At 41.9% G+C, this 25,131-nt stretch overlaps 1 protein-coding gene across 8 annotated transcripts in view; it reads right to left on the minus strand.

The window, feature by feature from the left end:
• Nucleotides 1-1,336: 1,336 nt before the first annotated feature.
• Nucleotides 1,337-25,131, minus strand: part of LIMS1 (LIM zinc finger domain containing 1) — a 73,964-nt gene continuing 50,169 nt past the window's right edge. For 5 of the 8 annotated variants that reach the window (XM_075057206.1, XM_075057207.1, XM_075057208.1 and 2 more), the window contains 10 exons: nucleotides 18,107-18,266; nucleotides 12,589-12,655; nucleotides 10,388-10,508; nucleotides 9,386-9,535; nucleotides 8,285-8,435; nucleotides 7,368-7,460; nucleotides 5,941-5,989; nucleotides 3,639-3,714; nucleotides 3,198-3,389; nucleotides 1,337-2,805 (listed from right to left, as the gene is read on the minus strand). In XM_075057206.1, the coding sequence (XP_074913307.1) occupies nucleotides 3,242-3,389; nucleotides 3,639-3,714; nucleotides 5,941-5,989; nucleotides 7,368-7,460; nucleotides 8,285-8,435; nucleotides 9,386-9,535; nucleotides 10,388-10,508; nucleotides 12,589-12,655; nucleotides 18,107-18,266 (1,015 nt within the window). In that variant the 3' untranslated portion in view covers nucleotides 1,337-2,805; nucleotides 3,198-3,241. Of the gene's footprint in view, nucleotides 2,806-3,197; nucleotides 3,390-3,638; nucleotides 3,715-5,940; nucleotides 5,990-7,367; nucleotides 7,461-8,284; nucleotides 8,436-9,385; nucleotides 9,536-10,387; nucleotides 10,509-12,588; nucleotides 12,656-18,106; nucleotides 18,267-20,516; nucleotides 20,917-25,131 lie in introns of those variants that run through there. The other 3 variants (XM_075057200.1, XM_075057201.1, XM_075057203.1) reach the window with 3 other exon arrangements.

The raw sequence follows: 25,131 nt of genomic DNA on the forward strand, positions 1-25,131 counted from the left end.
TGGCTCTGTTTTGCAACTGCTTTTAATTAATCCTCTTCATGACGGTGTCCAGGGATTTTATTTCAATGACAGTTCACTCCAAAGACAGCTCCCAAGAGAGCAGTGTGGATTTGGAGAACCCTCCACCTGAGATAGGATTCCAATAATAGTAAAAAAATTTCACCATGAGGGCGATTAAGCACTGGAACATACTGCCCACAAAGGTCTGTGAAATCTCCTTCCGCAGAGATACTCAAGCCTGGCTGAGCAAGACCTTCAGTACTGATCCAGCTTTGAAGTTAGACCTGCTTTGAGCGGATGGCTGGGCTAGCTGGCCTCTAGCAGTCCCTTCCAAGCAACATTTTTTCCACGATTCATCAGGCTTTGAACCCTCCAGTACCCCCAGATGCTCTCAGCACTACATCGTGGGGTCTGAGATACACATGCTCGTGTTCATGAAATACGAACCGCTGCCTTGGTGAACTGTAGCACAGCGTTCACCACCAGGAACTTGGAAACAAAAAAAAAACAACCAGCCCATGTTATAGCCACAGGGCTACCACAGAGCCGAGAGGAGACCCGTGGCTGCGCAGCGCCAACAAGGCCACTGTGTTGGAGATGGATGTCACCCCAAGCAATGTGGATGTGAGCCAGGTCTTGCCGTTCAGCCTCAGGGTTAGCGACCCTTCCCGACTCTTTGAGCAGTAAGGCTGTGCATACGTAGGCTGAAGGAAAAGATGTACAGTCAGTGTAATGCAAAAAACCTAGAACAAGAGGTGAAGTACAATTTAAAGGAAGCATTGCTGAGTATGGTCTACTGAATCCATGGCACAGTCCAAAATCCAAACAGGGCTACCATGCTAGTTATGTAAACTTTTTCAGGGGACATTTTAAGCTTTTCTAGTCTTGGAGCACAGTCAGGACTGCATTCAGTTACTGAACTGTTACAGCATTCAATAACTACGTAGGATAACATCGTAAAAAAATACCCTACCTAGCAGTAAACTGGAAGTTTGTGGTGACTGTTTCATTACAGTGAGAGGCGGAGAGAAAAAACTGATAGAAGGTGAATGTTTTACACTCAGACAAGATAATTTCTTTAGGAAAAACTAGTGACTGTGCCAATGCAGAAAATATCCAGAAGAATCAAGCTGTTCTTTATGAAACAAACTGCATTTCTTTCATGAACCTAAGAACTAACTACAGCAGGACATTTAGGAAAGGCATATCTCTCCTTTAAATCAGGATAATTAGGAAATATTTACATACAGTCACAGGTAAAAGCATAGGGAACCAATTGCTTTCCAGTTGCTTTCCCACCCTTCTCAAGCACTCATTTAAGAGAGGTGATACAAGGTTTAATAACATAAGCCTTTATTGATGATGCTTGAAAGCAGATGTTTTAAAGCAACTAGTTTTTCATAAACTGGAAAGAAAATTTTACTTCCTATGATGTAATTACATAAAATCTGTTTAAGTCACTAATATAAAAAGAATAAAAAAATGTTTGCGTACTTCGTAATGTAGTACCATCAAGAAGTCCTAAGTAACTGTATTTTCTATAAAAAAGGGAAAAATAAAACAGATTTGCATGGACAGAAGTCAATAGTATAAAACAATTAAATGTATGTTATAAGGAATTCTGATGATTTGTGAGCTCAGTTCTGGCAGATGGCTAAAGAAATAGATCCTAGCAGGATCAACCCTTGTACATTTACACTCATAGGTGTAAAAGTAATATTGCCAGTTAACTGAAATACGCATTTTCAGTATTGTTCAGAAGATTAACAAAGTCTAGAAGCTAAATTTTAAGCTCAGGTGTTCACATTTGAAATAAAATACTTCTTGCATCCTGTATAATTAAGGCAAAGTATGTTATCTTTTGAAAATACCTTGTATATAGTTTCTGCATAAAAATACGAAATAAAAAATAAAACTATATATATATTTAACGGAACACTGTTATGTATGGTCCAGCAGAATAAGGCACAAAAAGTAAATAGAATGCAAAAGCATATATAAAAGTTAATGAGTTATTTTGAGTGGAATATAGCAAAATTCAAGTAGTTCTGAGTATGCTCATTTCTTGCAATAGGAATATATATTTTATATAGGTATTTCATGCTAAGCCTGATGTACAAAGATTCATCATGTAAGCATAATCTATCGGAAGTAGGTCATTTGTACAGTGACTGTATTTAGAAATCTGATACTTTTCAAACTGTCTGAAACAAGGCTCCTTAATGAGATGACTTGGCCTGAAATCCAAGCGTGAATTTTTCCACCAGGCAGGCAAGTTTTGTGTGCATGCTTAATATAAAGATTAATATTTGCATTAATATAAATAACAATGCATGGCCCTGAAGTTGGACACATTTGCAGTTTGTTTTGGCAGATATTCACAAGCAAATTTTCTCTCTCTGTAAAATTCCGCAGAGATTACTGCACAGGATGGGCCACCTGCATCAGTTCAACTGCATTATCAGGGTCAGAAACCTTTCAGGTGAGCTGGTATTTAATTTAGTTTGGAAGTATGGTCTGTCTATCAACAAATAAGCATACATGTATAGAGAACAGAGAATCTTAAGACATTTTGATTTGATAGAAGATGTACATCATCATTTGTTGTCTGATTGAAGCCTCAAAGCAGCCCCCCCTGCAAGTAATAGATGTAAGATTTTCACAAAGGAGAGGGAGAGCAGAGGAAGTCTTTACTTCCTTCCCAAAGTTTCAGCGAGTTTCTTCAGTCTTTTCTTCAGCTCTAGAGGAAACTTCTCATAACACTTTTTGCAGACAGGCTTCATATCAAACTCAACAAATTTATTCCTAAAACAACAAAGCAAAAAACAGACAAAGTTTTAGCAGCAGGAATAGTGGGAAAAAAAATTTTAAAAAGTATCCTATCAAATGTGCACAGGCAAAAATTACAACTGCAATTTATACATATATATGAAGTTACTTTTACAAGGTTATACACAGTAGACAGTAATTACAGTACCCTGTTGAGTAAGTTACACAGTTTTTACCCAAATGTCCATATTTATTAACCGTGTCATTTAAAAAGCCTTTCAAACCTAGTTGTAGAGCTAAACAGACTAAACATAAGATAATGGAATAACAAGTTAATATTTCAAGCTGCAGTTGTGTGAAAAATATTTTGGTTTTGAATGCCGTAAGTTCATGCAAAAACTTAAAATAAAAGCATCCTTAGCACTGACCAAAGAAGAAAGGAGCAGAGGTGGTGGTGAGAAGGGAAAAAAGTTTACAAACAGATTGGCTTTTTCTTTTTCTGCTTCTCTTTATCCTTTGCTTCACGTTCCCGTTTGGCAAGTCGTCGCTTAAATTCATCTGGCATTTTCTCATAACAGTGTTTGCAGACAGGTTTTAGATCAATTTCAACAAACTTATCCCTTTAGAGTTAAACACAGAAAAAATAAAGGACAGAAAAGGAGAAGAGTTAAGACTAACTGAAGGAAGACCCGAACAGACAGCTGAAAGTTGTAAATCAGTAAGTGGAGCAAGAGGAAGAAAGATGCACATATTTTCTCAATGCTGCTTATATGTTTTTCATACTGTAACAGTTACACTGTAGCAACATCTACACTCTGAAGGTAAGCACTGATATGTTTTGAAGGCATCACACTTATTGATAAACTTACTTGAGTGTTAACTTAGTGTTGCAAGTTGAACAAGCGAAACAGTTCACACACCATGCCTTATTCAGAGCAGACACAACTAGGGTGATGGGAAAAATAAGAAATCATTAGCATTACAAAAAACCAAGAAGTTATTACCAAAATTTTAAGCTCACATGTTCATGAGGCATGAAGAACAGTCATTTGATTCTTGTATCAAGTATTAAGGAGCATAACAATAATATGGCAAGACTGCCTAGTTCAAGGCAGAGGTGTGTGTAGTGTAGCAGGACTGTGAAGCACTGATAAAGCTGTCTCTGAGGCAAGACCAGTTTAACCTATTTCTGCCTCCTGTTTCTTCGCTTCCACCTCACTTCATAGCATGCTGACCTCGGGCAACTCTTCTACGAGGCCGTGTTTGCAACTTAATCAGGAAACTTTTTCAGCTGAAGAGCAATCCAGCAAAATTGTGTTTATGTTTTCATTTAGTTTCATTTCTCAGATCCAGTTCAGACTGCAGTGCCATCAAGAGTAGCACTTGCCCAGCTGAAGAAAATAATGTGAAGCCAGCAGTCAGGACGCAGCACTGTCAAGGTGAACAAATTTATGGACTCATGGGATAAATTACCTGATCAAGAAAAACTTGAATATATTTTTATTCTTGGCTTTGGAGAGAAAGTAACTATATTCTCTTTGTTCTGTATCTCAATCTGTTTTCTGTTATTCCTGTCTTTCAACATACCTTCCCAGTTTTCCCTGCCAAAATCTGCCTCTCTTCGAAATCTAAGTTAGAGGATGCAGGACAATGGTGTTCTCATAAAATACAATATTTTGTCAACAACAAACAGAACCAGAGCATTGTCATGCAGAGTTTTTTTCCTGCACTATGGGGCAAGCACATCCACAGATGCATAGTTATTCCACTGCTTGCCAAAATAATACTAGTCAGATGAAAGTCTTTGCTCCCAAGCAACCTCTGTAATACAGTCATAGACACCCTCCTGAAAAACTGCTGCCACAGATATTTGTTTCACCACACAGAGACAGAGAGAGAACAATATTGGTTACTCGTAATTTGTGACAGCAGTGTCAAATTTGTGTGCAGAAATCAAAGAAGAAATGTAATTGAAGACATACATTGAAATTAAAGAAATTACTGCATTACACTATATTCTGTTCAGTTCAGAGACCAAAACATACAATATGGGTGTCAGATTGTATGATGAAAGGTCAGAATCATACAGAGATGTAGTTATCAGACCAGGCTGAATTTATTCATTCACCTCAAGTTCCAGTTCTGCTCATTCTAGTAGGATTTTACTGAAAAGGAGGACACTGTTGCCTCTAAAGCGTTTTGGATTGTTGTTCTGCAGGTATAGTCCAGTCCAGAAAATGTGGGGAAAGCACACCTCTGGAATGTAAGTCTCATCCTATAGTTACATGACTATAAACTAGTTTATGGCCCTTTTTACATGCTAGAGGCTTCCTCCTACTTTGCTAATGGCTTTGGCTTAGGTGAGGCTAACATTGGTATTATAGTATTTCCTTCAGGCAGGGGTAAATAGGCACATAATGTTGCATTATTTCAGGTACAATAATTTGCTTTTGGCATTTTATTACAGCTGGTTGTCCAAAAAAACCCTCAAAACCATCACTCTCTCCCCCCCAAAAACCCCAAACCAACCCCCAAAAAACAAAACCCCCCAAAAACTTAAACCGTGTGCTTCCAGTTCTGCCTTTACAGCACGCATCTTTCCAAGTATGATCTTCTCTGGTTTTGTGACATTAGCATCAGCCTAGATGTTCAAAAGACAGGTGCCTGTGATGGATAGGTAAATATCTGCAGGAACCAAACTGACATAATGGGAACTAGGCACTTTTAAAAAATCCCTAAGAGTGCCCACCCATGTCTTTCAATACCCAAATACTTTTTCAAATTTGGTTCATGATCCCTAAATTCATTTGAGGAGATGCCTGTGTGGTCATTCTCACCCTTGCATGTGTTCTTTTTTGAAGGTGGTGGGGCAGGAAGTCACTTCTGTGCATCTCCTAGAATCCCTGGCCTTCACTAAGGGGTTTCCGGTTGACCATGATTCTCTTCAGCCACTGGGTGGTCTTCTACTGTCATGCAATGCTTGCTTTAAGGTTTTCTTACCATTTGGTCTCTGATTAATCAGCTCGAACCTTATTTCTGATCAAGAGCATGGCTGGTTTTGTTTTAGTGAGAACAATCAAGGATTCAACAGGGGGCTGCTTTCCCCTTACTTCCACTATTACGGAGAACTTCCATCAGAAAGGAACATTAAGGAAACAGAAAAGTGCTTACCATCTCCTTCAATCACACGGTTGCAATGGAAACAAACATCACCAAATAGCTGAAGAGGAAAGAGAAGTAAAAAATTTTTAATGTAATGAATTTATCGAGGGTAACTTCTCGAACTAACAAAAAACTATATTTCAGCTGATGGCACAACAGCTTTCCTATTTATTTCAGTAAAATAAAGAGAATGCTGACAAGTCTGGTTTTATTTTCCAATTACATTTTGCATCACTTCATCACAAAAAGTCTTTATAATATTAAAGATGAAAACATTTGTTGACATCTGTTTGATCCCCTGTAAACATGATTTCTCTAATCCTGAACATTTGAAATACAGCAGTTGGTGTGACATACACATCGTTACTAATCAGCCAATTTAACATTTGGATTTACATGCATGACTAAAACAACATATTGCTGTTTCTGGCAAAAACTGTAAGGAAATGTTATTTTTATTTAAAAAAAAAAAAAAAGGCTTAACATTTGTCCACAATATAACAACTAAGAAGTGCTCAAAGTTTCATATATTTTTTTTCTAACTGTAGTAGTTAACACAGTAAAAGACATTCACTCTACATACAGCTCGTCTAGTATATGTACTTGCCCCATCACAGCTGCAACACTATTACTACTAATGTCATGGCACTTCTTGTCTACAAGTATGCCAGCAACATTTCAATCATCTGCCCTTCATCACTGACAAATTAAGAATCCATCTGTAATTAGCAGATGCCTTACAACTCCCAAACGTAACCCCTACTCTTGTATTTATATAAGCAAAGAGGTAGACGTGACACAATGCAGATGGCTTCCAAATAAAAAAAGGTCTATAAATTGTGGTGCTGGACTACACAATCGGGAGCCTGGAGAGAGACGGTATCATGGTATAGAACTCCTATATAAATGCAAGTGCTCACTAGGTGGTGTCCTCTGAACAAATTTAGTCTTCAAAGTCTTCAGCAAACTAATGAATGAGCTGGGTGATGCAGCATATGTTAACGCACAGTAACCTCAGAGCAGCAGCTGCAGGGAAAACCACGCTACTCACTAGGGCCTTGTCTTTAACTGCAGCTACCGAGTGGCAAATCTTCTTTAGCTTCTTGGGAAAGATTGCGTGTCATTAGGTGCTGTGATCTCACAGACATGTAAAAGTCGGTAACAGCTCTACTTAAGTACCACTAAGCTTGAAGAACAACTCAATACTGATTGTCCTGGCTAGCCTTTGTGAAATACCTGCAGTTTTCTTTCTCACTACCAGACCCATGTATAGAGAAACCCATATAAATTAACTGCAACAGAACATCTGCTAATTGGCATTACACCCACAGGTGCCCATAAGAAAACAGAAGAATGTCCATGGTTTTCCATTTCTAGCTAATGAAACCAATTCATGAGTTTACCACTTAACACCATTTTTAAATATGCAACCTTACCTGATTGTAGTGGGTTTCACAATATGCCAAGCCTTTTCTCTCATAATGACGATGACCGAGGAACGGCTTTTCACATTTTGCACAAACAAAATGCTACAAAGAAAATTACAGACATTTTTCTGGATTATTTGGAAGTAATGGTATTTTTTCTGGAAAGCAAACCAACCAAGCCCAGTACTGAACATGACTGAAGTCCACTGAGCTAGCTGTGTCATCTCAAAAAGGAGAGTTAAAACTTTTTTGTTTCTACATTTAGACCACTAATATAATGTTCCTTTCAGTATCTTCAACATTTCAATCCAAAAGTTACAAAAAAAAAAAAATCAAAGGGATTCTCCTATGTTATCAATGAACACAATGAAGAGATATTAAATAATTTGCACCATCATTACACCCTTGTGCAGAAAGCATTTGCTGGAGGAGATTTTGAAAACAATAGAAGGAATAAACTGTTTATCTTTCTAATTTAAATGGAAGATGTGGGACTAAATCTTGTACATGGCCTTGACATATGAACTCTCAGGTAAAGTGCTTTAGAGATATTTACATGGCAGGTGACTATGGAAGGCGTAAGGGTGTTATGATGCTCAGTAACATTATGGTTCCCACAGAATTTTACTGCCTTGCCACATGTACTGCTTTGCACTCTGAAATTTTCTTTTGTAAGAACCTCACAGTGCTTCCTTTGATTACTGATTTTAGTTTCACAGTCAAAGCTCTCTGTAAGGTGGGAAATAACTCTATTTCACAGTGGAAGACCAGCCACAAGAAGGCTGAAGACAGGATTAGGAGAAGGCATTTACTAATCATTGCTTCCTACTTTGCTAATCCTTTCATTGAAATTGATCAGCAAAATCACAGATAAGTATGTTAATGTTTACGGTTGTAAAAGACAATATATATCATCTGACATTTACCTCCACGTGCCATTGTTTGCCCATAGCATTCACCACACGGCCTTCAATTGGTCTTCTACATGCCCCACAGATGGGGACACCCATTTTGTCATGGCAGGGTAAGCAGTATAATTCTCCCTTCAACTCACGAGCATCAGCAGTAAGTTCCTTCCTGTTCAAAAGTTAATGAATTGAGAGCATGAATAAAGGCACTGACCAATGTCAACTCTTGAGAGTTTCTGAAAAGAAAAAGAAAATTTTTAGCATGTGTTTTAGAAGTTGTATTTGTACTACAGTAATGCAGCAGCATCAGATGTGACATAGCTCAAGACTGATCACAGTAAAGTGAGAACAGGCTGCTAAGGGAAATGCACTAACTCTCTCTGAAAACAGCTACTGAGCTATTGTCATCCTGCACTCTGGTGATGTAGCACAAGCGCGCGTGTGTGCGAGCTGTACACGGTTGGTTTATATTCTGGCACTCTTATCACCAGTTTATTTTAGATTTGCATAACTGTAACTGAAAGTATAATGTAGTCCTCTACATCTAGGTACGTTTTCCTTGTTGTATCAGAGAAAGAAAACTACGGACCCACATGAGCTGGCTATGTTTATTGATTGCCAACTGCAGAATCTCATATACTCTACTTTTTAGTAATTTGAATGGTTATGATACTGAGAACAGCTACACTTTAAATGTGACTGTACTCACTAATGCTCTCAACTGGTTGCCACTGACACAACACTAAATGTTGTTATTCAAATCAACCTTTGTGTTGGCACTGAAATGGTAGTTTCCTTTTTTCTTCCACTCATAGCAGAATAACAAGCTATCATTTCGCTGCTACAAGAACTGTTATCTGTGTCCATGCTTCATATTCTGTAAGGTACCACCTTGTCCTGCATAGTCCAACCTTTCTTTACTCCCCGACAGGTCAGCTGTTGTTTGAACTCAAGGTCCAACTCCACCATCCCAAAAGGAGTAACACACATCTGGCTGCAAAGCACCCAGACCCCACCCCTCTTGCCAGTTGTATAGGACAGGTTTTCACTTTAAGATGTAAATCGATGAAGCAAATAAACCCAGCATTTTCCTGTTTTCCTTTGCAGAACTCAAGTTACCCGCAGTTTGCACAGTTGAAATGATCAGGATGATAAGGATCATTTTTAAATATGAGAGGCTGTTCATCAATTATGGCATGACACTTCTGGCAAATGTACTTTCCCAGGCCTCTGGCTTTTTCCCTGTTATGGCAAGGACGGCAGAGATGTCTGAAACAGCATAAAAAAAAGAGGTAAGTACTGGTACCAGGTACTACAGTGGAAAATATAAACCAAAAATCTATTAGAACCTCATTTCAGTCAGCCCTTTTTGGAGGGAAAACAGCCTTTAAAACAACTTCCTTGCTAGGCAAACCAAGCTCAGAAAAGGCAGGGTGATGATTTTATTTTCTGCCACCATAGGAGTATAATTTCTTCAGCTCATTTGAGTTTAAGCTGTGTTGAAACACAGAAAACAAAGTTTGCTATAGATTCTCATTGCTGAATGTTTTACTCTCAAAATCTTAAAAATTTAGACTGGAAGCTGGAGGAGCACACAGGTCCTAATTCTGTAGGTAACTCTGTATATCATATTGTACATATGAAGACAATGGCCATAGAATCCACTTGTAAAACATTCTTCTGATCACAGCTGGTAAAAATATCCTACTCTGTGAAGGATCCCAATGAATTTAAAGCAATTATTAATAAATAAGGTGCTAAATTAGACCAAAAGTGGAAACCCAAGTTGGAAAAAGAAAGTAAAAATTTCTATGAAAAAAATAAAGACAATGCTTCTGTATCTGAATGTTTTCTCTCTTATTATGTATAACAATGGCCCCAAAATGTTACCGGGTAGAGAACATGTTTGCCAAGAAACCTGGCGCTGAAGTAAATATTTTAAGTGTGTATTTTAAGATACCCATTCTTAGTTTTGTGATGCACTCTTAGACCTTCTCCCCACAAAAGACACTTCAGTTGCTCCACCTCAACTGGAAAGCTTCAGGAACCAAAAGCTCGTAGTCCCCACTCTTAGTTCATTTTATTCATGATCAGTTAACAGAAGGAAGGGTGAAGATCTACCTGCCAGCATTCTTGACAAATCCGATATCGGCTAACACTTGTTGGCAGATATCACAGCAGAAGCACTCTGGATGCCAGCTGTTGTTCATAGCTTTAATAACACGACCAATAATGAACTCACCTGTAAGAAACACAACACCAGGTTGTAAAATACCCACGCTAGACAAAGTTAAAAGCAACCCACAACAGCATCACTACAATGACATCATCCTCCTCTTCCTCCCCCCCTAAATCTGGTAGGACATATTGCTTTTGGTGTCACAGTTCTGGTTCTAAACTCTGGAATTTGGGTTTGTTTCGGTTTTTTTGCTATGGGCCAGAAGAAAGCGTCCTTGCTGATGGAGGACCTTCTGTTCTTCACATACAAGCCCTTCTACATGCAAACTCCACCTTCTGTCTGGAATCATCCTTTTCCAGTCCCTTCCCTGTTTTTACTTATCTGTTCTCAAGCTGTTAAGAAATATATGGAGTTCTTTATATAATACAGCTTTCTTGTGTGCTCATCATCTTTCTCCTTTTCTTTAAGAAGACAACAGTTTTAACTTGTCAGGTACATAGTAGTGGTTTCTACTCCACTAGGACCAAGCCTTGAAGGGGCTCTATACTCAAAGCACAACAGAACTGAGCTTGGGTGGCTGTGGACCTCCTGCAAAAATCCTCCCATGGAGTCAAAACGCAAAGCCGCAGGGATGCTGCAGAACAGTCAATCCAACACAGACAACTTCTGACCTACCACAAGGAGTCAGGTCCTGCGAGGCATTAAAAAAAATAGCATGAGAACTACTGTTCTGCATGCACAGTGTGACTGTACTGCACAGGCAGTGGAGCCATGTCCACCATACACATGATTTACTCATTCTCTATGTGGACGTTGTAGCCAAGGCCCCTGAGCTGTGCAAAGGCTCTGCCTAAAATGTGTTGGGAGCTCAGCTTCCCAGTGTCGTGGGAGGCTGAGTGCTGGCTTTGGAGAACATACAGCTCAAATGGCTGCCAAAGGGGAGCAATCGGGCAGGTAACCGATGTGGGCGATAACATCCAGCATGCGACTCCGTGGCGTTCCCATGAAGTCATGGCTTTTCAAGAACAAAACCCAATGGACTCCAGAAACATCAGGAATGCTCGAGGCCTCATCGCTGACAACAGCCCTGTCAATTTTGGCTGCGCTTACTAAATCCAAGCAGTGGCAAAGCCCAGCCCTGTGCAGGACCGTGATGAGGTTTTAAGGGAGCTGGCGCTACAAGGAGCCAGAGCAGGAGAAGTGGAAGCTGTGCCAGGTGGGCAGGAGAAATCCTGGAGACAGGCAGCATAGCTCCTCAGAAATCACCACCAACCCATTTCTTCCTCTTCCCCTGCTCATTCACATCTGCAACTTTGAATTCAAAGGTCCATAACATCTGCTTCCCTCTTCCTCGGTGTTCAATTCCCTCCTCCACATGGGGAAAGGCCTCACTGAGATAAGTGAAAGCCCTAGCGCCTTGCCAAGGAGCCACAGAAACCAAGAACTTCCAGACCAGTTTAAGCAATAGTAAAAAAATTAATGACTTCCCAGCCCTGCCTGAGCACGATGTGTCACACACAGGGGAGAAAAAACACGTGCAAATGATGACCACGCAGCATACACACAAGCATTTACATCAACAGTAGCAAATAAAAAGCAGCCCTCAGTGTTATGTAGGGTGGACATGAGATGCTGAAGCCTTAAAGGTATTTGTTTCAAAAATGCAACGGGACCAGCTGAGCATCATTTGATTATAACACTAGATGACAAAGACTGTCCATGCTTCTGTGGAGTAGGACAGCACAGGGGGGTTACAACAGTCAAAGCAGATGATAAAGACTTGTTGCAGGGTTTCAGCTGCATGAGAAGGGCCAAATATGAACACATGCCGATGTATACATATATATAATCAGGAGTTCATGAACGGTCTATTCAGCGGATCACTGGATCAACAGCTCAACTACTCACTCAAATAATGCAAACTTTTTTTTTTTTTTTTTTTTAAATCCTATTGTTTGATGACCTTTAGGAAAAGCAGCTCCCTGAATTCTCTGAAGTCTATTTCATTCTGGGAGTTCAGATGCTCAGCCGCACAGGGTCATCTCCCAGAGAACATACACAAGGGTTGCACATCTTCCCCCAGTGATGTTCCCGTTCCCGTTTGTGATCAGTGTGAAGTGTTTCACCTCGATGTAAAACTTACCACATTGATGGCAGCAAGGGGCAAAAAGCATTTGAAAATCATGTTCACAGTACTTCCTCCCTTCAAACTGCAAATGGAAAAAAAATCAGAGCGTTAAAGGGATGAGGAGCATGCCCTTAACATAAATGCTGTAACACACCACTTTGTTTCCAGATGCAATTAGGTAGTAAAACATGAGGGGCTGCACAAAAAAAACCAGACCATGTGCTAGGCATTAAATCCACCCACCTTACTTCAGGTACTAGTTAGCATGTAGCATTAGTAGCTCACCATTCCTCTAATACTGCTGAGAGTGTAAGGCATTTTCCATCACCCATTTACATCACAAGAAACATCTGAATTTTGACAAGACTGCTGAAACTCTGATGCAACTGAGTGAATTCTGGGCAGGAAATTAGCTAACGAAAACCTTTCCAGGGGGGGAACATTTTCCCTGAACCCATTTGATCTCTTCCCCACTCTACATTTCCTACAAGAACGACCGAGCATACCGGAGGAAGTAAGTACGGGGGAGGGAAAACACCCAGGACAGAAATCTTTGCAAGTTATGGAGCAGTACAGCCAGAACATGAAGAGAAATAAGGCTTTTCCTTCATGATGCTTATTTCATAGCATCATAGAATCATTTAGGTTGGAAAAGACCCTTAAGATCATCAAGTCCAAATTTTAAGGAACAAAGTTCACTACATTGACAGATGAAATAGGGAACCAATCTTAAGGGATTTGGATTTGGATCTGAATTTTCTCACAGCTTGGAGAAGTTCAGCTGCAGTTCAAGCTTGCATAGAAAAAAAACATATGAAAAAAAAAAAAGTTATACAGCACTGCATTAGCAACTTAGCCAAAGAATATGTAAAAACATGTAGGCGAGTATGTCCTGAAATGAAGGGAAATGTTTAGATACCTTCAGGCACATCATTAATAGACACAAATGCCAAGTAGCATGTCAAAACCAGATAGACAACATGAGGTATGCTATAAAGTGTTTGGATTTGAATGTCTTGGTTTAAAACAGTGTAAAAAAAGGGGATAGCAGGAAACCCCACTCCTTTCTTTTTAGTGGGTCTAAGACAAAACAAAGCAAATAGCATAAAATACTACCCACAGATTAAGTTTTGGTGCACAGACAGAAAATACAGCAAAGTCCTTCAAGATTACCTGTTTCATACTATGAAATTCCAAGGATCAAATACAAGATAAAAACTGAGAGACAGAGAGCTCTTACTTTCTCAAAGAGTAATGGATATTATTGGTTCATTGTGAATTATGCTTGCTTCCTGCTGGATAAAATCCTTTTTAAACTGAAAAAAATCCCAAAGCTTCCTGTTTTGTGTAAACAGGTGGTCCAGTGGGAGATGCTTAGGTTTGCTTGGACTTCAGAGCCACTGCATGTTGATCCGGGCAGACCAAACAGGTTTTTTTCCCCTCTGGTTTGTGTCAGGCATGTTGGTTACCATTCAGTCTTGTTTATATTTTCAATCTTCTTGGCTCATTTGTGCTGCCTTTTCTGGATGACCCAGCAGTTCATCCATCAGAGAAAGCCTTGAACTTCTATAACAAATCCCACAGCACATATTTTAAAAGCAAGGTCATTTGACTGTTGTATGCTGGAGGTCCACGAGTTAAATGGCTCTGCTTAGAACAACTCACCGTGACATAACCTCCAGCTGATCTCCATGTTTTTAGCTAACTAAGTGGAAAGACATGCACAAAACCCGAGTCTTGAAAGACCCTTTCTCTAAGGTAGTTTCTGGCAAAGCCCATTTTAAGAAAACACTCGAGGTGCAACTGGAATAGAAACAAATCTGACAAGTGCATTGCAGCTGCACCTTCCTTTAATCTTCTTATAGGTTATCACAAACATATTAGAAAAAACCCCGAACTGAAAGGAACTCCCTCTCATTTAGGAGACAAAAGTCACGTGCCATCCCATTTTATTTTATTAAAAAAAAAAATAGTGATACAGATTCCCCAATTATAGCTGTTGTGAGTAGTCCATAAGGATTTTGCTGTATTTCTTCTGTGGTGGGATGCAGCTCTCTAAGTCCTTCGATCTCCCCATTTGGAAACTCTGCTGGCATGTGCTTATGCTAAGTTCTGTTTAGGCTGAGTGTGTAAGAAAACATGCTAAACTGATGATACTGAGCACACCGAAACACAAATATACCCTAGCAGGTCCTAAACCCTCAGTTCCCCTGCAACACTAGGCACACAGCTCTCGCTTACACCCTTATGCAACAAGGCCAACGCTGGCTGGTTACGAATCCATATCGTCATTTCTAACATAGGCTTGGGAGGACAACAACAAAATTCCTGCTATGCTGTGCAAACTCCAAGCTGCGGATGGGCACCGCTCCGGTGCGGCACCGCTTATGCCTGCAAGCAGCTTGGCTCCAGTGCCAGCCCACGGCGAGCTGTGCCGATCGGGGTCCCTGCAAGAAGCCCGGGGACACGTCCCACGGCGCAGGAGACCGGCATCGGCCTGACCAGTTCAGCTCCCACCCATGGAAAACAGCGTGAAAGCTTATGACGGCAGTGTTTGACAGCTGATGTGATAAGCGGTTTAATGACTAACTGGGGGAACACTGCAAGGCTTGCGATAGGCAGGGGAAGAATATTTGACTTCCCCATTGCTAAGAGCTGGAAATAATTTCCAGGAAACACTAGCTTAGCTAAACCAGGCACAGAATAAACACAAACTCACGCCTGTGTTTACCCACGGGGAACCTGCTCAGAAAAACACGTTACCTGGTGACACCTCCAAACACATCCATCTTCTCAAAGAGTGCATTAAGCCAGTCAGAGGAAGACACCCTTTCTGCCTGTCTTCTCCAGTCACTTTTTCTCGACAGCGATACAGAGTCCTCAGAGCACTGTCAGCCAACTCCTGAGCGTTGGCCAACCTAAGCTCACCCTCCACCTGCCTCGTTAGGGCTCTCTCCCCCAAACACTGTCACCCAGTACGTTCTCACCTCTAATACTGAGGGACCAAATGAAAGAAGAGCAAGCTGTGCCCTTGTCCGCCCTTCTCCTGAGCAGCACCACCGGGAAACATGTTGGGGTTTCCACTGCAATCATCTCAGTGGACACTTCAGTGCTAAGTGAGAGTCCTTCTGGCAGCACAGGACCTGTGTGGACACCCTAAAGGGTGCAGAGACAGAGGAGAAGGACCTGCCGAAGATTTCCCGGCTGAAACAGCCCCAAAGGCACGAGGACTGGGACAGCACAGATATCCACTGACCTCTCCACTCTCTAGATGATGCCCAGGCCAGTATAGGAAGGCTGGGTAAGATCTGTGAGCCATCATCTGAAGGCTGTCAGAGGGCTTAAACAGACCCAAAAGTCCCTGTCTTCAATGGCAGCAAACTTGCTAGTGCACAGAGAAACTGCAAGATCTTGTGGTGAACATGAGAAGGGCTAGAGGCAGAAGGGTGATGTGAAGTTCAAGCCACACGCAAGTCTTTACGTATTCATTTAATCCTCATCACAATTATTTTATCTCTTTAATAGCTGTGGCAAAAAGGGTCTATTCTTAACTGAAACCTTCCACTTTCTATGTAACATTTCTCAAGAACAAAGTCTCTACCTAGCCTGAAAAAAACCCTAGCAAAGTTAACCAAAACATATTTAGTACACGGGGCTATTTTCATTCCCAGGACAATCTATCGACACTCACTTCTGACTTACTGTCTTTAACAGGGAGCCTCACTTTGCAGTAAGAGAGTGCTCTAAGACCAGCCATAATGAATACGAATGTTAACAAGGTAGCAGTAGGAAGCAAAATGCCTACGTCCAATATATCTAAACACCACCAGGATACTTGCCCCTGCCAAGAAGATTCAGGTATGGCCACCCATGAGCAACAGAGAGGTTGCAATATTCCTGGACCAGGTGCAAAAGTAAGACTTTCTTTCCACTGTGGTCCTTGTCCATCACCGTAGGAGATACAGGCTGCCTACAGCAGGATTTCTCAAACTTTTATTTTTAAGAAAGGACCATTCAACTTTCTAAAGGAGGTCCCTGGAATGTCTCACTGTTTTTTGAGTCAGAAAAAGGATTAATAAAGTACTCATCATTTAGAGAAAATACATTTTATTGTTTTAAGACAATTTCATTAACACAATTACAAATATTTTAGTTTTAAAACATTTATATCACTTTACGTTTGCCTCAGGTCTTAACATGTCAGGATGGACTCCTTACCATGCCTGCAGGCAGGCAGCAGCTCGGTATATATTAACAATTGTAATGCAACGTGTAAGTATCTAGGGGGTGTTTTGTTTTGTTTTTATTTAATTGCTACTGCCTTGCAGCTCACCTTTTGATGTCTTATGGAACACAAGTGGTGCATTTACCGCAATTTGTGCCACACTATCCCTACAGCACTGAAAAGTCTTTTGATCCTCAAACAAGGAGAGAGAAAGCAAACCCCAGGAATCCCCTTTGCCAGTCTCTTTTCCAATCTACATGCCTTCCTCAGCTTCTCCTCATCATCACATAATGTGGCTCTATAAAATTAGAAACACTATTGTGGAAGATAAACTGTTTTGCTCTTGCTACAACGATGGCACACTGTACGTGAGAGCACAGCATCGTGCTTTTAACACGCTGCTCACCTTCCTTTTCAGATCACAGGATGACAAAAATGCTGTAACCACTACTGTAAGTTGGACTACAAGCTACTTCAGCAGGACCTTATCTCTCTGACAGTAATTCCCTGTCTTTCATCATCTACCCTTCCTTATACCAATCACTTCATATTTTATGAAGTAGTCAAAAGCTTTCACTAAAACCACTTTATGCTTGAGATAGCTGAGCCACAGCCTGAATCCCCACGATAGCGGAAGGCAAAATAAAATGACACAGATATCAGAATACCCATCTGAGGTGAGGGCAATCTACCCGGATCTGAGAAATATGACTGAGAGCAGGTTTTAACCCTTGAAAGCATGTAAGTACTGCTAACTCTGAATGCTCCAGTTTGTTAAACCTAGAGTTGACCCTACCTACACAGGCCCTGTCTGGTCTGGGCTCTCTGCACACCCTGATCTCAGCATGCTGACTTACAGGTCATCACCACGAGGAACTTTTCACATGCCATGCTGGCCTCACCCAACTCAGTGATAAACCTCCTATGGACCACAGGATGCTGGGGTCTCCCTCTATATGACTGTCTGCTTCTAAGAATTATGTTTTCTCTGTATTTCTGGTATGATATATCAGATTCACATATTTCAGGGGAAAAAAATCTGCACCAAGAAAGAAATGTCCAGCAGTTTTTTTCTCAGCTCTGATAACATTAGGCTACACATTTAAATAAAGTTATATACACTGATGTCCTCCAAATTAGCACAGAAATGCTTCTGCTTTTTTCTCCCACTACTGGGCATATCCTTTCAGAGCCCAGTTCTTGCCACAGGGCTTTTTAAGCTATTGATCTGCCCATAGCTACTTCTGGTATGGGAATGAAGGCACAAGGCAAAAGCTGGGGGCGAGAGGGGCACCCTGCCCTGCTTACCTCGTAGAAGAGCCCTTCGGGAAACTGCTGAAAGCACTGGGCGCAGACGAAGCACTGCTCGTGGTACAGCTCACCGTTGCTGTTGACAATTTTCTCAGCAGGAGCAAAACCGCCCCTGCAGCGCTCACAGATGGCATTTGCAAGTGCATTCGCCATGTTGCTGTCATTAAAAAAAAAAAAAAGAAACAGAAAGGAAATTAGCCCAAATAGGCAACACTGCTGGTTGTGGGTCTCTTTTTTTTTCCCAAAGCCAACTGCATCAGCCTAACGCTAGGCTGCTCAACACAAATTTTTCAATGGACTTAATGACTTGTGGCACCCCCTCAGAAATAAAACTGCCATTTCCCCCCTGCCCCCAAACTCTTTAGAAACAAAACCCCCGCAACGCACTGTAATAACTACTAATTCAAATAACCAAACAGAAACATCATTACTACAGATACATTTACAGGATTTTTATGATAAGAAAAGGCAGGCAATTCAAAGAAGTACTATAAAAATGACAAAATACATTAGAATTAGAGAAATCAAGGGCAAATATTAACAATAATCGAGGACTGGCATCACGCAGGAAAACAATTCCTTATTCTAAAATATATATAGCAGCATTGGTTGAAAAGCTCTAAATAAGCAATGTGAAAGAGTGTACGGTATCCAGTGTGGCAGATATTACTGAAAACCAGAGCAGGTAAACAATTATTCCTTATATAAGCTTTGCATAGATTGAAGTAATTTTACAAATTTAGTTTGAAGTCATGGGATTTTTTGTTGGTTTGTTAGGGTTCATGTCAGGGAGCTCAGCTCACGGCGTGCTGGTGTTGGTCCAGGGCCAAGGGGTAGAATGGAAATGCTCTGGCTGCCCCACTGCGACCCTCACGCAGGCCAGCACAAGCTGGCAAACCCATGCCGGGGATGCAAAAAATTACTCAAATAGCGGCCCTGGTTGCTTCTCAAAGGCACGTGACCATAAAATGACAGTGTAGTTAGCTGCAAAATATCAGAGGAATTAGCTACTTCACTAGGATTGTGTCCCCAACTGCAGAAGACAGTACAGCTGTGTTTCAGTTAATTAAGGCCAGAAAAAGGCTCACTTGATTTTTCCTTTGCAAACATTTTCTTACTCATATCTAGACTCTCAAAGCTATGCCTTTCAGGATCACCTCTCTGCCCTATTACCATTTGAGAGCAGATACAGGGCAGCGGTCTGGTTTCATTACAATCTGACCAGAGCTGACAAAACCACCGACTCAAACATCTACCTAGAAGATTATTAAACAACTGACAGTATTTCAAACACATGTGCACACACGCATACATTTTGATACAGCTATCATGCTGCGCCTGTAAGTGCAGAGCCCTCAGTCCTCTGTAAGATGCCAAGCCTTTCCCCCCCCAAGGGACTAAGATTTCTTGGCTCCCACCAGGTTCAATAGGAATTGAATTCATTCCTTGCACAGCACCCAAGGGAGCAAGCAAACACCTGGCACATGGTTCAAAAAGGAATGTGCTTTATCTATTTCTTATGCTGTCTCACAGAAAAGCCCTTCGCAAGGTCACATCTGACCAGTCATTATTAGCTGGGTTGGTTTCCCCCCCCCCTCTCTCTAGAGATCTTTGCGGAAGAGGAAAACAGTAACTGCTATCCAAATATTCGCTGCCCTCCCAGTGAAACAAGTGGGCAAATTTCACAAGGAGATCAGATGGAGGATGGTCTATCCCATACATAACAGACAAGCCTACAGACAAACTACAGTGATTATACGTATAAACTGTGATTAAGTATAAAGCTCGCCAACAGACTCCATGGATTGTGTATGCTTTCTGTCGGGGAAAACCTCAGTCATTTCACCCGTTCTCCTTATCAACCTAAATGAAGAATAATCACAAAAGAAACTGGGATCTTTCATCATCACCTCAACAGTTCTCGAGCACTAAGGATCTTAAGTGCTGCCAGACATAAAGTACAATCCAAGCAAAAACATGAAACAAAGTTCAAAACCAAATGAAAACATAAAGCTTTCCTCCTCAGTATGCAAAAGTACTTCACTTTGAAATGCATCATATATGTAACAACAGCGATGTATGTAATCCTTCTGCATTAGGGAAGCAGTTTATCTGTTTGCCCAAAACAATATGCAAACAACCTAAAGTCAGAAAGACTACTTGACAAATTCCAACCCCGTTTCAACTGCCGATAAAAATTTCTGATGCAATTAATGATGAAGTTTAAAGCAACAGCTCAAATTTTAGTTGACGATTACAACTGGCAATGTATCAAGCAGAACAGTGGCAAAGGTTACATTAGAGAACGGCTTGCACAGCCTGCCCGGAGCTCAAATAAAATACGTATGTGCAATACAGTAATAATGTCACTGTAGTTACACCCCAAAGCTGAAGAGAATGAACTTACAATCTTGCATAAAAGTCACAAAACTCTTTGTAGAGTTTTATGTCACTGTGCCTACGTTGCAATTTTGACACCGGTTTCTCGCCTTCATTTCCTGCAGAGTTGTGAGCATCAGGAGCGACATTGTGTGCGACCTCTTCATCCTCCGGGATGGGGTAAGGGTGAGCTCTGCGCTGGAAGTCCATCACTCTCTAATTGCTTTCCTGGGTGTATATATTCTACGCTTATACCGCAGAGAAACTGTAGGCAAAGTCTGCAAAACAATATGCTGGACTTCCCCTTGCTCCCAGCGAAGTGATTTACTTTCACAGCTCCGTGTCATGTAGCCGGAGCGACTCAGCACCCTGCTAGAGCTTCAAGTTAAAAGTTCAGCAGCGGGGCGGTGAGCCCGTCACGCTGTGATTTACTGATGCTGGCTGCGAGCGGAGGAGCGCATTCCCCTGCCAGGCCCTCATGCAAACTCGGATGCTGGAAAGCGGCTTCGCTGCCGGCCGGCTGCTGATAGAAGCCGCCCAGGAGAGTGGTGGTGTGAGTAACCTATGTGAGCAAATATGTTTGCAAATATTCACCACCAAACTTCTCCGCAGCTACTTTCTGCTGAGGCAGGGTGGAGGCAGATTCCAACAATATTTTATCGTGCGCAAACCAGCAGTGGAAAGCACGAAGAGAAGACTTCTGTCATTAGGTAAACATTGCTTTAATGCTACGGTATATTAATTACATTGTAAAAATGGCCTTTAAGGTTCAACTTGTGTCTTAGAAGCCATGTGTGCTGAATTTATCTACAGGCATCTTTCTTCTTGTCAGTACTTCAGAGAAGGGGTAGGTACAGATGGATAGTTTGGTTTCTGTTGTGCTTCACAGGCCATTAACCAAACTGCCAGGTATGCTATAATGGGGAATATATGAAGAAGGAAAAAAGAAGCTCGATTTCCAGTGATGTGCTGCATTTAGAACAATTATCTAACGTAAGAACACTTACTGAAGTAATTTAGTGTGGATATTAGTGAACTGAGAAAGCAAGACCGGGAAGAAAGAATGAAAAATTAATCACTCCTTCACCACAGAATGCCCTCCTAATGTTGCAAGCACTTCATGGTTATATTCTATTTAAAAAACCTGTTGTGCACCGCTTACTAGGGAAGGCTGGGTCGATTAGCTGCAGATCAGCAGCTAATAATTACCCTCCTGCAAGCTTTCCCTGCTCGAAACGCAGCGCTTGCGGCAGACGTGGGATACTCAGCTTCCAGCAACTGCAGACAAAGCAGGCTTTTGGGAAGCTGTCCCGAGAAACTCTCTCTCGCGTTGAACTGACTCAGCCTCGTTAGCAATCCACTGAACTGCCGAACCACATGCACTTTGTGCTCGTGACACACAGCACCTTGGTATTGGAAGAATCTGCTGGTCTGCAAGGGGGCACGAGAAAGCAGAGGAGGGCAGGAAGGAGATGAACAGAGGCAACAAGTAGAGAAATTAGGACTAGAAGATGACAAAGCCTATGACAGAAGGTCCAGTCAAGGCTACTACTTCCTAATACACCTTCACCTTCATTGGACCTACTGCAGAGGGTCTGATTTATGATGGTTTGGGGCCGTATCTCTCACCGCTAGTTGGGATAGCTCGCTCGTAAGCGTACAGCAGCACACACACCACTCTCCACGCAGGCCTGGGCTCGCACGCAGCCGTCTTCCAGCAGCCTGGCCAACCCAGCACTACGCTTCTGCTGCTGCCAAATTTGTGGGATGGGTTTGGTCAGGAGTCTTTCCTTCGCCTCCCCTCGGTAGCAATCAACCCCTGGGCAAGTTATTCTCCTGTGCCACAGGACATCATGGTAGGTGGGACCCAGGCAGCATGACCCTGCTTATTTACCCATCCGTAGGTGTGATTATCCGTCTTGCACCAGAGGTACGGGGATTCACAAGCTCTAACAGGCTAAGGAGGCTGCACCCTCACCACTGACATGGCTTGGCTGGAGCTCAAGCCCTATTTTTATCTGTCATGGAGCAAGCTCCAGATCAAGCAATGCTCAGGTTGTAGCCCTAAGCCATGATGATCTTGCCAGAGCACCGTTTGCAGGAAACGGAGCTGGAAGAAAAGGTTTCTGTGTCTGCTGCAGCACCGATGATGAAAACGAGCACTGTCTGCCAACAGAGATGCAGGTGTAGTGATGCCGGCTCTTCTTCTCCATTCTTCTTCCCAACATGTCCTGCACAGGTCAATGCTGAGCTTCTGTGGGTATGAAAAACTCCAGGGAGGCTGATTGCAATGGACTAATCATGCTGATTCATCCAGGATTAGTGCAGGTGCACCAACCCACTAAGATAAGAAACAGCAAGTCAGTCTGTCTCTTCCCCTTATCACTGACCATCTCCTTAATTTTTTTCTTGTCTTTTGTCCCAGAGGGCAGGCAATTCTCCTGGGAGGCTGCTGCTGCAAATCGGAGAGCCCTGAAGAGTTTCCTTCTCCCGGTGGACTACCTCGGTCCTTGCAGTAACCCAAAATCCACAGGCTACCAAGGTGGCTGGAAGCCACTTCTGCTGCCTTGTGTCTTCTGTGGTCAACAGGAAAACATTTGCTTGCTTCTTCAGCCTGCTACTGTACAGTCTTCTGCATGGCTGTAGCAAAGCAAGGAGTACAGAAAGTCAGTGCAATAAGATATCCATCCAAAAAGCCTGTTTTAATCTTCCTAGCTTTTTTTCAAGAAGCAGTGCTACAAGGTAACAGGACTCTATATGTGCAGTTCTCAAGGCCTATTGCCATTGCCGGTGGTGGAAATACTCCCAATTTGTTTTCCATTAAGCAAGAAGGGAGCCTGCCAGGAGTTTAAAAAGGGCCTTTCCGCTACTGCAGGAAAACATAGTTTCTACTGTGAAGGTTTGGTAATCCACAAATCCAGAGCAGCTGGCCATCTTTCTCTGTTCTGTCATTTTGCTGGAGGCATGCTGCCAAGATCTGAAATACCCTGTTAAAAATACACAGCATTTTCATTAGGAAATTCTAGGTTACTCCGAGGTGAAGCCATCCATGGGGAGCGAGAAGCGTGGAGGGGGTTGTTGATTTGCAGCAGCAGCAGCAGCTTCCCAAGGGCATTCCCTGGCATCTGGGACAAAATGTACCAGCCTGCTGTTAAGTAAGCAGTGATAAGGAGAAGAGAAAAGGGAGAAGTTAAGTATTTAACTGGAAAAGGTACATAGGGAGGAAGGAGACAGACAGGCTCCTCCTGGTACACTGAGGATCTTATCAGAAGTCAGAGCTGATGGTGGGGAAGGTGCTAAAGGAAACGGCAGAAGAGGGGAGGGGAAGCGTCCCACTGTGGCTACAGAGAAGGGCTTCAGAAAACCACAGCAAAAATAGCCACGCTGCTTTATCATCATCGCCGATGGACGACTGCAGCCCTGCTCGCACACTGCCTTCTCTGGAGAGCTTTAAAATCCGGCTGCCCGAGCTGATGGCTGCAAGAGGTAGATGGGGACTTTTACAGAGAAGGCTTGGTGGCCGGCCAGCCCCGCTGAGCATTTCGCTCCACGCCACAAATAGACGTGCTGAGCAGTCACGGCTCCAAACAAGGTGCTTGGCAAAAGCAGCTGCTGCTTGGCAACTTACTCGTGCCACCGTGAAATATCACTGCGTCGCCGGCGCTGTCGGGAGGCCACGTGCTCCATTGGGTTATGCAGGGTGGGGGGAAAAGTAATCATAGCGCATCCCTCTCCTTCCTGCATAGGTAAGGGTCATTTCGTTTTGACGATATTTAACACAGATGCCATGCAGTGCCCCTCACATGCAAAATATGGAACAACTAGAACAGAAGTTTTGCTGCAAAATATGTGTGGACTTGCAGTGCCCTGCGCTGATTTCTGCGCCAACCTTTCAAAGCACTAATTGACCTTTGGCGTCTTTTTTTATTGAAATTAAAAACACTCTTGGGTTCTGGTTGCTGCAATTGTTTACCTCTTAAGCAATAAAATACTTTCTGTGTTAAGCCGGTCTCCTAAGGCAATTTGAAAGAAGGTATAAATCTTTTCTATAATAAAAATGCACATTACAGTTAGGGTTTTCACATGTGCCTAGCACTGCTCTAACTCCTGTTTCTATTAAAAAGGATGGAAAACCATCTTGAAACCACTGCAATAAAAACCAGGTGAATTCTGAGCACTCCTAAAAGTTTCATCATTTAGTCTTTGCCACAAAAAGCATGATTAAGCTTATGTGGTGGGAGTTTAAACAGGGCAAACAAGAAGGCAACTCTAGCTGTTTCATATACTTCAACATAAATTTATTCTAGTATAAACATGTCCAAAAAATGCTTTGGTCTCTGCAAACAGAGAAGGTTCACATTCCATCTCTCCATAAGGAAATGAATATAACTGGAATAAACAGGTAAGCAGCACCTTCCCACACAATGTTTTATCAGCCATACAAGCACAGTGAAAAATCAGTCTCTGACAGAAGTCGTAGAAAGGGAGAGCAATATTTAACTATAGCATTTTCCTGTTGTAAGTAGTATTTCAAAAAAATATTGTATTTTCTTCCTGCTGGTTACAAACATTACCAAATGAAGCCATGCTTCCTGTAAAACCAGAAATGACTTCTTCTGTGTACAGATAATTGATACTCTTTG

This window comes from Buteo buteo, chromosome 25 (assembly GCF_964188355.1).
Source record: "Buteo buteo chromosome 25, bButBut1.hap1.1, whole genome shotgun sequence".
NCBI classification, from domain to species: domain Eukaryota; kingdom Metazoa; phylum Chordata; class Aves; order Accipitriformes; family Accipitridae; genus Buteo; species Buteo buteo.